General features: G+C 35.0%; 1 protein-coding gene across 2 annotated transcripts in view; it reads right to left on the minus strand.

Annotated features, from left to right (window-relative positions):
- The window catches only part of vg (transcription factor vestigial), a 94350-nt gene that overhangs the window by 7375 nt on the left and 73725 nt on the right, over positions 1-13250 (minus strand). Inside the window, exon 4 of one of the 2 annotated variants that reach the window (XM_090375144.1) lies at positions 9329-9419. The exons of the other annotated variant lie outside the window; for it this stretch is intronic. Coding sequence (XP_090231270.1) covers positions 9352-9419 — 68 coding nt within the window. The 3' untranslated portion in view covers positions 9329-9351. The remainder of the gene's footprint in view (positions 1-9328; positions 9420-13250) is intronic. 2 annotated transcript variants of the gene reach the window in all.

Here is a 13250-nt window from a genome sequence, read left to right on the forward strand (position 1 = left end):
CAGGAAGAGTGAAAGTGCATTGGTGATCAATTAAATGCAGTACAATCTTTATAAAAATTCGCTTCCTTTCAATTTTACAATGCCAATTACGATATGAACATTGTTTTTTAAATGGGAGATATGATTTTAGAAACTTAGCCTGTTTTAATTAATGAAGGTTTTTTAACCTGGATGGTCATAGTGAATCTAATGTCCATGTAAGATTCGAAGCATAGTACAAACTCGCAAAAGTGAGTTTAATTGTGATAGTCTGCTTAAAATATGTATAATATGATAAGGTTTATAAAGTAACTTAATTTTAAAGAATTATGCTGCATGATTTAAGTTCATTATTAACAGGATTATTTCTTTGATTAAAACAAGCAAAGTTGATTTTAATTTTTAAAAAGATTTTGGCAGTTGTAGGAAAGATTGACTGCGTAAAACTGGAACCTGACATCTATTTAACACCGCTCTAATGAATGAACAACGTAAAATAATGGGATATATGGTTGGCTGAAATGATTTTCTTGAGTAATCAGGAATAGTGGAAATAATTGAACAGCAAGTTAAAGGTATTACAGAAATTAATGATTTCATTTGGACATTTTGGCAGTGACGGTATAATTAAGTTTAATTTAATTAGATAAATAATTAACTATTCTGATCAGCCTTGATTCTGTTGGATTATGAGGATATAACTTGTATAGAACTTTATCTGTTTTCAATTAATCAAACTTTTAATTGCTTTTGAATGGTAAATAATGGATTTTTATACAATGTTCTTTCTTTTACTATCATGTCAAGTATTTTCCCTCTACTAGATATATTTTCTCCTCGCTGTATATAATGTATTTTAAATCTATTTGATTTTCTTTTTAATACTTTTAAAGGGTTGAATATTGCCTTTTTTTTCCCAAATAGTGTCCAAATTTCTTTTGTCTAGAATTCTACAATTATAGTCGCTGAATGATTGTTTCGAATAATTATTTTGCAATTTATTTTATTCAGATCCCTTTTTTTTTTTAAAGATGGCACATCTAAACGTAACCGAAGCAGTGTTTGCTGAGTCTTCGTTGTACCAGACATTTCAGAGTGAAGCAAAAAAAAGTAAGTTAGTAAGAAACTTTAGATGAAATCTGTTAAATTTATTTCACGATTACTTTCTTTATATCATGACAGCGTTGTGATGAAATTTTTTGACACTCTTTAGATATATCCAAAAATGTTTTTCTATTATAAATGAATATATTTATTAAATTTGACGTAGTCTCCTCTGCACACCCAAATTTTAACTAGGTTAGTTATACCCGTATGGTGTGCAGAATTTCGCACGGAATCTGAATATATGCAGCGAATAAGAACCTTGAACAAGGACTTAATAGCGCACGTTCATTTACACATACGCTTTTGAAAATTTTCTTTAAATTAATTTCTAGAAAATATTGTTTCCTCCCGATTTTCTTGGCATCATTCAAAATTCTAGTTCTGCCACCCTAAAATGAACTTGTACACAACTGAGTATAGTTAAAACAAATGACGTTTATATTTCAGAAAGTATTTCCTTAAGAATCATGCCGGATTTTTTAATACTAATATTATATTGTATTAAGTACTCGGTGCCTAAAAATATCAACAGCTAAAGAATTTCCAGAAGATGCCACGTTGTGTACAAATTTGCTAAATGTCTTTAGGCAAGAATAAGTGCATCCTTACAATTATCCATTGGTACAGGAATACTCTTAGTTTTCCACAGAAAATAATGGAAATTCAATCAGTATTTGGGTCATAGCTTTCATCTATTGAGCCTATTCTCTTCCGGTTAACTGCAAGTAGGCAGAGAGAGTGGAAATATTTACAACGCACTCTGAAAAACAAGCTTTCATTAAATTCAACTGTACTATTAAAAGTTTATCTAAAAAAATCGCTTGTTTTATATAGTTAAAACAGCAATAGGTTCTTTTTTTTTCTTCTTGCATGTATGAACGAAATATCGACGCAGTAAAAGATTCCCTCCCCATTTCTCTAACATAATTCTCTTCGAAGATTTCATGAAATCTTGCTTGGTTACAAGAGGTTTTTCTAAAAACGGTTCTTAAAACCCGAGCAGGCAGGGGTGTGTCTTAGCTGCCTCGCTTTTACAACCCACGAAGCACAAGAATTTGAGCTGTTTTCTAAATAGAGAAATTCTATCCCTCAGTATTCTAAAGTGAAAACTTTGAAGGAAAAGTCTTAAGGAATTTCTAGAGAGAAAAAGAAACTTTCAGCGAGCGAAAAAAGCCAGTTCACGTTTTAGAATATGCGTGAAACAGAATCGGGAAACGTTCGAAACTAAAAAAGCTAAGATTTTAAAAAGAAGCTTAATCTACGTAAAAAGTAGAGGCGTGTGAAGCAGCATTGCAAAAACTGAAATAGAAAACGTAAAGAGGGGGAAAAAACATTGGAAAATAAGATACTCTAAATATTAAAGTCTCTAAAAATACAAGTCTCTAAATAAGCTTTGGAATGTAGGGTAATAAAAATCGTAGATGAGCAAATACCAAGGATTTTGATAGATAAATATAGGAATGTTTTTTATATTTTTAAGGACAAGTGGGCTTATTGTAATTACTTTTTTTGAAAAAAACTTCATCCTTCATAATTAAATGGAGGCTTTTAAACTTGTCTCGTACCTGATTAATCTCAAAGGTAATTAAGACTACCATAGTTTATAAGATGGATTTTTTAGTTTATTAAGATTAATTTAAATATTAATTGCAATTCAATTCGGAAATCACTTTTTTTATATAAGGCCCGTCTTTAGAAGTCACGTGATAGGAAGTATCCTCTTCCGATAATGTTTTTGCTGCTAATAAGGCTAATGAAAGGAGGAACATTTATTTGGGTCAGCAGTTCGTCTAAGAATATATGGTTTCATCATAGCCCTTTAAGATCTGCTTAACGCATGTCCATCCCTCAGCTAGGTACGCGATCCATTAAGGCAGACTGCAAGACTATACCGGAATATATTCGACTCGCCAGTGGTTTAGTTTTGATGAATAACTCACAGACATTAACCAGCTAATGAATTACTCTCTTCGACAACCCTGCAGTCATTTTTCATCTAAATACACAGCCCTACTTAACTCTAAATTTAAAAAAATAAATTAAAAAATAAGTTATTTTAAATAGGTTAGTTTCGTTGCCGGCTTATTCCGGAGCGCCATATGACCTACGGCAAACGTCGTCGTAAGTGACGCAGAAGACAGGAAAAGCATTCAAATCTAATCTCTCAATCGTGTTATGCGAGTCGTACAGGATGATACCACGACCTAAGAAGGCGCCGACTCATACAGTCTACACAAAAAAAAGAATAAAAAAGAATAAAAATAATAAAAGAATAAAAAAGAATAAAAGAATAAAAAAGCAGCATCAACCTCTTCGCCATTATCTGACAAACATACGCCAACTGATGCTTCCAAATTCTTCAGTGGAAAGAAAATATATCATACACTTAATTCTTAAAAATAAGAGCGCTTCTCTATTACAGCCAATTCGAATTTATTTTCGTGAATTTCAGATATAACAGTAAATAATAAATATCGATATCATGTAATTATAATGCTTATTATATTTGACTTTTCATTAGGGGTTTCTTTACATGTAAAATCTTTACAGGAAGAGATTCTTCTGACACTACTCCAACTATTGTATCTCCTCTAAATGCTAAACCATATTGTGCACTACAATTAGCTGTACCAGTGGTATCCCAAGTATATGATGTGGGAGCATGATGCCTCTCGTGATGGTAAAATCATTTTCTATCTAAAGCAAATCTTAAACGAGAGGAAAAAGCAGCTAACGAAAGGTGCATTGTTTACATTTTTCCTTTAATAACGAAGTGGTGTTTTATCTTTCCTTCACTGACTAAAGATTGGCTACATTTTTCTTCATCTGAGAAGAAAGTGGCAGCCCAAATTGTCATCTGGATTCTCTTACTCTTTGACACTGCCGGATGCTACAATCTATGTCCGGAATTTAATTCTGGCGAAGGACATGACATGCGCTGCGTTGTAGGACGTAAACCGATTTTTTAAGGCTATAGTACGACAGTCAGGGACAGAGGTATGCTGATGAAGAGAGAATAAGACGTAATGGATAATGTAGAAGAATAAGTTAAACGCCAATGAAGAAATTTAAAAAATCTTCCACAAAAAATAGGAAAGAGGAAGACATGCTAGAACACCAAATAGTGTTTTGAAAGATATAGTGTAACAGTTGGTGCAATGATCAAACTTTTGTAATTTCACTGCATTTGCTTGGAACTCAGAAGATAAGAGACTACGTCAGAGCTAACATACATGGTTTGCTAGTGGTGATAATGCCATTATTCCAAAATAACACTTATTAATGACATTTTGTAAAGTTTTCTAATGCAATTAATAATTAGTATAATGCAGTGACTTGCTCACAGGGGAAGAGCAGGAATAGGTGTTTATATCATCCCTATTACTTCACTAATGAACAGGTCGATGCTACTCTGTACCACCTCATAAATGTTCTCAGTTTAATTTGTGACCTTTGCAGCTGTTGACAGTAAAATATTACTTAGTTATTTCCTTTTGTATTTTTCGAAACAATATCTTTGAAGAGTGGTAACATTAGATGCTATCTAATTAGTAAAGGTTAAGTGTGACAAATTTCCTGTTCTATACGACTGTTTGCTCTAAGTGTCATGCTTAATTTCGGGCAGCCATCTCTTGTTTTAACTCCGTTGGCACTGTTCATCTGGATCAATTCCAAACACAGCTCACTACACTCCGTCACTCTTGTATCCATCTTATCTTAAAAAACAACTATAAACTCTTTTACCAAAGACCTTGACTAATAATAAGGAATATTCGCATTCTATTTATATATGAATGGATTTATACATAAATCTTGCGTCATTTTTTAACTGAAATTAGTGCGCTCTTTGACTCAAGCCAGAACTACTCGTCGTATTCCAGCTATCTGTCAAAACGACGAGCAGATTTTTCATAAGTGGTTCCTTTAAATAATAGTGCTACCAGTCTTGGTTTTAAAGCCCAATTAGTTGGGGCTGTATGAATCTGGTTCGTGACATTTACAATATTAAATTTTGATACTTCTTTAAGAGAGACATGGAAAACTAATCTGAAGGTTCGAAAATGAATGAATTAACTGGAAAAAGGCGTATTCAAACCATAATAGTCCAACATTTGATGTTAGTAGCCGAACTGGACAGTTTTTTCAAGCGGAGCTGAAGGATTTTTTGCAGCAAATTTTCATCCTTTAAACAGAACACTATTTCGATTGTACACTTTATAGGCACAGTATATTGGTGCCTTCACTCTTTGATCCGCCTGGCACTAATCCAAAAAACATAACTATACCGAACACAAGGTCCTTATTTTATCATCAGGTTAATTAAGCAAACTGTTTCATTGCTTATGCATTTCAAACCCCAAAATTTAGATGTCTCTGGCCAAAGATTACTCGTTCTTTGTTGGCAACGTAACCTACCAAAATTTCAAACTTTATCATATGCATTCGATACGAAAATGGTGATCCTTCTCACAACTATTACCTCCAGTGGTGATCGGCTTGTATCTACTGACATAATTTTAAATGGTAGTCCAAACATGAAGGAAGCTGAAGTGATATAATATAATCAACTTGGAGTGCGCAAATAATACGTATTGGCGTTGTCCGCTATATTGTCCATAAGTTTATTCCCACAGTAAAAATGTAGATCCTTTCCAGGGGTTGAATACAGCCCTTGGAACATAGTTTTCCTTGGGTGAAGCCCTACAATTGCACATACACTTAGCTTAAAATAAATACGTGGATATGAGGTAATTAAAGATATAGGCGCTTTGTTTGCATGGGAGAAAAAGCCTGAGTTTCCAAAGAACAGCTACATCTCCACTTGGGATTAACTAACTACAACTTCAAATGAAAAGATGTTTTAAGGAAAATTCTTCCATTTCAGTTGGTGATTAAAGGGTTACTAAGCCATTAGTTTTAATTTGTAGATTAATTTGACCGAAATTGATCGTCTATGAAGTGTGGTAAAGAAATGCATTAAATTTTGAAGACAGAGAAACTGAATGAAATTGTATATGAAAATAAATTAAGTTTATTTTCGAGTGGTGATTGTAAGTGCAAAATGGTTTGCATCATTTTCATACCTAATTAAAATTATCTCCAGAAACTGTGCTAAGCTCAAGTTGAATTTACTTATTCATACTCGAATGAAGTTTTCTCATAAGAATATTCTTAAGAACTGAATATCCTTCTTTATGCTGTTGATCTTTTTCTCCTCTAATGCCTTGGCATTAGAAAATAAGCTAAATTGATGGAGTAGTATGGGAGTGCATAAGTTGTATCTGGCTTTAGGAGTAAGGATTGCAGAAATACAATGCAATCCTTAGTTGCTTGGCTTGTGTTGTGGACGTACATGCAATCCTGCTAAGATGCAAAATAAAAATGTTTTAATTTCGAAACTGAGTATTTCACGTTTAATCAATTCCATTTATAATTATTAATCAACGATCTTACTATTGTGAGAGCGTGAGAAAATATTTTGAATAGTGCCAGCTAAAAGGCAGTCATTTTCAGGATGCTATAATTAGAGAATTATTCAGTGGACTTTCAACGATTCTAAGAATCAATTTATACATCCATACTCTTCTTTGTGGCTTCAATCATATAACAACGCGGTATGATTTCATTCTATCGATTTTAATTAATAATCATTTGCATTTTGCTACACCACCAGAAACTATTCTATATGAATATATACCAGTCTCTGAACAACCCATGGTTGTAAATAAAATGCATATTTGTTCGGAAATACCACAACTTCACCAGAGGGGAGAGGCTGCTTTCGTGGCTGCAGTAATCTTCTCATTACAGCAAAGCCCGCCGACATCTCATTGATTGAAATGGTGAACCAGTTCTCATGGGTTCATCTACATTTTGACTCATGCTGGACGATAATAATCTTGCATATGGCAGGTAGCGACTCACGTTGCGTGTGCTCAAGAAGTGTCCAAAATGAGAGGAAAGTGTCCATGAAAGCTAGGCGTTAATTCACTCGATAAATGACTTTTCCCTTTATTAGTATTTATTCTGGGCTGTATTTCGCCTGCCTCAGTCAGAGATGGTGTTTCTTCTCATACATATACAAAAAGCCACAGAATATACGCACTTACAGGGTTCCCATCGCCTGATAGTAATTTTCACTTGTAAGGTTCAAGTGTACTGTAAATCTGCTGAGTTTTCACTTATGCACACTTATTTCCAAATAAACTTCAGGATTTCAAAAACTGAACTTTAATGCACGTCGACGTGTTTGCTTAAGAAGAGGGGGAATTCAACTTTTGCATAAATAAGAGATAATGTTACGTGTAGCCAATAGATTTTCATAGAATGTCAGAGGTTATTTTTATCTTAACATTATAAATGAATGTTTTTGTACAAGGGATATTTATGAGAGAAACCCAATCAAATGTATTTAATCTTCTCGTCTCTGAATAATATTGAAGATTAATGAAAGATATTAGCAAACTAACATAAGGTAAGCGTCCATTTAGGTATATGGATTGGGTAAAAACTTTCTGCTTTAAAGTGTGCGGTAAGAGAAGGGTGATGCTTGAACAATTTCTCTAAATCATTTTGCGTGGAATATTAGAGAAATTGGTGACATATACGCAAAGAAAGGCTACAATGAGTAGCAACATTTTAAACTTCCAGGAATTAAAACAGATCCAAATTGCATGGATTTATAAAGGAAATAAGGCTAAAAATTGCATGCAACTCAAACTAGGAATATGTAATTGAAGTTTTCAAAGAAAATTGGTTCTGGTAAACGAGTACCATTAAAAAAAAAAAAACAACTTAAGTGTCTTGTATTTTAAATTTCTTATCTTTCCTGTTGTAAATTTTCAAATTATGAAAATCCAAAGCATCCTATGAAGTTTTCGGTTAACATCCTTTTCATTGCCCATAAGGGTTCTATAGTTTGATCTCTGACAAAATATACTGTAGGTAAACTCAAAATATATGGAAATGATGCAAAATACAGTAAGTTTTTGATGGATCAAGCCGAAAATTACTTTTAGTATGCAGCAGGGTAACAATTCTTATGAAAGACAGCATAAATTCATATATGTAGGTTCAAAAATACAGGTTGGTTAAGTCCAACTGACTAACGTAATCTAAAAACTAATTGACAGAAAGCATTCATATTTCAGTCATTATGCAGACAGAAATAAGTTCCAAAAGTCATTGGAGGTTGAAGTGGGCGCTGTGTGATGGTTGGTTAAGATAGCCATGGACAGATTAAGTGTACCAAGATTAGAGGGCCGCATTATTTTTATTTCGAATGAAATGACTTATTTTATAAAGTTCTGTAAGATTACAATTTGATTATTAAAAATGGTATTTATTTAATCATTCTAGTGTGCCACACAAATTCATTTATCATAAGGGGTTGCGGTATCGCAAAGTCTGAGAATTCTTGCGTTAAGCTAAGGTTGCCAAGGCGACATTCTTTAGATGGTTCGAAAGTCAAAAATAACAGGTTGAAACTAGGCTGTCGAGATAACCACACGATGGAAAATTTGACTAATAATCCTCTCACTGGTGAAAGTTGTCCCAAGTTATAAAAGAGGGGCCGCGATATGAGGAAGAGTGACATCGTGGATAAAAAAAAAAGCCACCTTGTTGGTGACTCTTGAAACTGATTTTTGAATGATTCTTCTCTGCATAGTCTTCGTATGGTACCTACAAAATATGAATACGTTTCGTCAAGTAGTTTTCTTGGCAGATTTGTTCGAGTACACGAACTTGACTGGTAGCCACCCAACCTTGAACATTAAAGAGAATAAATCTTAATGAGAGCAGATAACAATGAATAAAGATGCTTTCGAATTAAATGGTGAATATTTATTGTAATAAATTAAAAACGTGAGTTTAAACTCCTGGTTTTAAGTATCTTTAATCATCCAAATCTACCATTAATAACGTCAACGAAAAGTTTGATTGCGAAATAATTTCTTTTAAAAGTCCTATTCTTTCTTCCAAATTGGAAAACTCATATGTACATTTTTTATATATTCATAAACAATTGATTGGTTATAAGTTAATTAATAATGATCTTGGGCCATTAAAATTATTTTCTCAACATGGTTAGTAAACATTAGAGGGTTAGAAGCTTCATTTCTTTATGTATATACATTGCACTGCAATCCCTAATCTACAAGCGTACAGAGCATGCGTGTTAGTGTTACGTAACCAGCCACCACCCTAAGAGGCGCCAAAGATATAAAATATATCGACATACTGATTGGGTGTCGGAGGTGGCAATCACCGGTACGAACGAGGCATCGCTTGTAGCTTGTACATTTCATACATGTAGTCGCCGTTGCCAGTATCTGAGCCAGAACAAAAGACATAGAAAAACAAAAAACAAACTAAGATGGCGATAATAAAAATATATACATAAAATAAGTGAGAGGATAGTTTTATTGTTCAAAGCAAACTAACCAACACATTTAATTTGTAATCACATGAATACATATACATAAGCTTTGTTGTCAGAGTTATCACTCATTTGAATATTTATTAATAATAATTACACACAATTATTCAACCAAACTCCGAACATCTTGACACAATTATGACATGTTTTTTTAACGGTGCGTCTAAATAATTGCTTTAGTTTTCCCAAGTGCATCTAGGTGGCAGCAATGTATTTTGATTCATTTTTATATTTTCGGTATGATATCATATGGTGTATTTAGAGAACTTATATTCTATATTTATTAATAAATATATTTATCTTACACTTTTAACAAACTTCAAATATTTAAGTTTACACGCTATTCATTACTTTTATATTTTTTTTTTAATAGAAACAAAACGTGGGATTTGAAATCATCAAAAATAAATTCCAAAATGATATACGGCTATCTATTGTTTATCAATAATAAGGCGATTAACAGTAAGACATTCTTTTATTTTCATAATTGAGTACTGGAAGGTACAGTTTTTTTTCTATTCTATGGTAATAAAAACAAGAACGTACAATTAAGTTTATTTGGCTATTATTAGGCATGCGCAATGATTGTCTCCCTTCATCTGGCGAAGAATACTACATTTTGGATAAAGGGTATAGTTTGGAGTACAGTTAAACAAAAGCTACTCAACTCGAGTTTTTCCTATAAAAGTAAGTACCCTTTGAGGAAAATTGTGCAGGGAAGCTAGCTTTACAGTGAATACTTATTGGCCTCTATCGTACCGACAATAGTAATTATTGAGATGGTTTAATTAAAAGTGCGTTTGGTGTACAATCAACTTTCACCTTAAGACCAATATAAACGATAATTTTCTTCGCTCAGCTTTGGAGTATTGCCAAATTTCCCGAACGTCAAATAAACCGGAAGATCGTTTCCCCCGATCACTTTGTCAGCTTTATTTTTTCTCCGATTCTTCTTCCAGTATCTAAGTTATTTATTCAGTTTATTGCTTTTTTACAAACAGCCCTAGAACAGCATGCAAGCTAGAAGGGTGCAAAAAAGGAACCAACATAAAATAATTACAATAAAAAAAAAACAATTACAGTATTGATCTGTAGAAATATATGTACAATTGACAGTTGCATAAATATAAGGAATTGGACAAACTGGACTTTAGGAGAGTTCACTGATTCCTCGGATCAAGGGAAAAAACAGTTGGTTCTTTCATACTAGTCATCTCCCAGGGGTTAAGGCGTGGCTCATGCTGGAAATATGTTGTTCAGGAAGGAAAGGTTGAGTTTCATTTTTAAAGGAAACTGAGAATTCTGTATCGGGATCTGGGCCCACTTGGACAATGGACTCCCCCCCCTTTGAGAGGCAACCGCTAGAGGTCAGCAGCTGACATCCAGTACACAGCATTCCTAGATGTATGATTAATTGGTCTAGACCTCTCTTTTACTAATATCGATCTGGTAGGTGTTGGGCAGGATGGTATACACGCGATGCACAATCTGTCTGGTAGTTTTCTTTATGAAATCGGTCAGTCAATGTCCAGGGTGTGACTATGACCGTTTTCATAAAGAAAACTATGGTATTGGAAGGGAACATCCGGTCAACAGACTTTATCCTGTTCCTGGGTGGCTGCATTGTAGTTTGGCTATGTGGACGGGGTCTGCTAGAAGTTGGGTGGTGAAAGACAATCTCAGCTATGCTAGGGATTTCTATCTTTTTACTGATGAGTTTTGAGAGTAGAAATGTTCATTTTGATTAGAATCAGTTGCCAGGGTACCCAACCTAGATTTTCGTGAAGGGTACTTCTAGAGGTGGTAAACGTGTTTCCTAGGTAGCGGTTAAGCCACCTCAGGATCCAGTATTCAGTCAGAAACCTCCTGGGATTTAACTGGCGCGGAAGGTCAAACGGGGTAGGCATAAAGGGCGATGGAGAGACGCATCTCACTACATAGCGTGTTACGAGATTAGAATTTCGAATCCCTGTCAGTTCTTGTTTAGCACGCCACAGCCCCAATGGGTTTTCTTTCTTGCCTCTGCGAGGTGAGGGGCAAAGGTGAGTTTTTCATCCCATATCATACCAAGGTCTTTGTATTACTGCACTTTCTGAACAGGATGCCCATTGAGGAAAATACTGATATTATTCTTCAGCCTGTTCATAGTGAATGACATTTGAGCGATCTTTTTCGGATTGAGGGCAAGTCCAATGTCATTTAGGAACAAGGTAGTCTTCAAGTTGCCTAGTAGCATCATTTGCAATTAACTGAATTGCGATCATCACTGGAAGGAATTGAACACCTTGAGGTCTGCATATGATAGGAAATTGTCGTGTCGTGCCAGATAGGGGTAAATGGCGGCAGCAAAAAAAAGTAAAGCAGAAAGGACTCCACCCTGAGGGAGTCCTCTGTTCAGGGTGTATGAAAAGACTATTGTCATGCAAAACTTGTTTGCTTGCTGGTGAGAAGAGCTGCAATTGTATCAAGAAGGTGGCTTCTGATCATATGATAGTGATGCAGGATTTTTAGAAGGGCTTTGACGGCGAGTCTGTCAAATGCAGAAGAAATATCCACAAAAATTACATCTAGTTGATCTGCACTATTCAGAGTGCGTTGTATTCGACCAAATGTCTCAAGCAGGTTGGTTGTGGTTGATCTCCCCTTAAGTGTTGAATGAAGGTATGCTGGGCGATGTCTAAAGCAGTGGGAGCCAAAGTACTTCAGGAGTGCTTTTTCAAAAATTTAGGGTGTGGCAACTAATTGAGATGGACCTGTAATCTTTGGCAGCCTTGGGATGTGCCTTTTTAGGAACAGGTTTTGTATAGTACAGCTTCCATATCTGCGGGATGTTGGCGATTTGCAAGATGTTATTATATGCTTGAAGGAGAAGATAGATTATGTAAGGGTTACAGATCTTGATAATAAAGGGGGGGGGGAAGCTATCGGGCCCGATTCTAGCCATGTTTGGAAGACTTATGTTCCTGGGACATAACAATCATTTACATCTGCACTATCTTTTCCCAGATCTTTGAAGGTATTGAGAGACCATTCAGATACAGTGTTTAATTATTGTTTCCTTATTAGTTCAGATTCTTCTGTTTGAAGCGAGAGTGTTGTACAAGATTTGCCTGTGAGCTTGAATCTTAGCTCTCACAAAAGCCGCTCTTGCCTGGTGATATATCGTTCTGTTTTGATCCGAAGGATATTTTCTAAAGGTCTTCTGTTATTTTGTGAAGAAGGCTTTTAGTTCAGTTAAGAACCACGGCTTTGTCCAGTGGCAGATGCGGACTTCCCCAGCCGCTCCTATTTCAGCAATTTTTTTTTTAAGGTGTAGCGCAATGGAATTAATCTGTCGACGGTAAGTGTGGGATTGCGTACCAGTCAACTGATTTCAAATATTGAAGGATATTGGCTTCTTTGAACTGGTGGAGAATATAATCTTGGGCGTAGATTTGGTAGGGTGCCTCCCATCAGAAGAAGAGTGTTGGTTGGTAGCTCAGTAACAAAAGATGAATGGTCCGAAGACAATTTTTTGTTTAGGAGGGAGCGCTCCTCAATCCGACAATGTTATGAAATAACAGGTCTAGCCGCTGGGATCCTCTTGTTGGTGATGTGTCAAGTTCTTTCAGACCGATTCCTGATAATAGGTTCGTGAGCTCTTCCTTATTACTGAACTTCGGGTGGGGCAAATTGAAGTCGCCCGAAATGATCAAAGGTGAGGTGACTAACGTGAGTCATGATC

The sequence above is a fragment of the Mastigoproctus giganteus genome, chromosome 1 (genome assembly GCF_048544385.1).
Source record: "Mastigoproctus giganteus isolate SK-2022 chromosome 1, ASM4854438v1, whole genome shotgun sequence".
Classification (NCBI taxonomy): Eukaryota; Metazoa; Arthropoda; class Arachnida; order Uropygi; family Thelyphonidae; genus Mastigoproctus; species Mastigoproctus giganteus.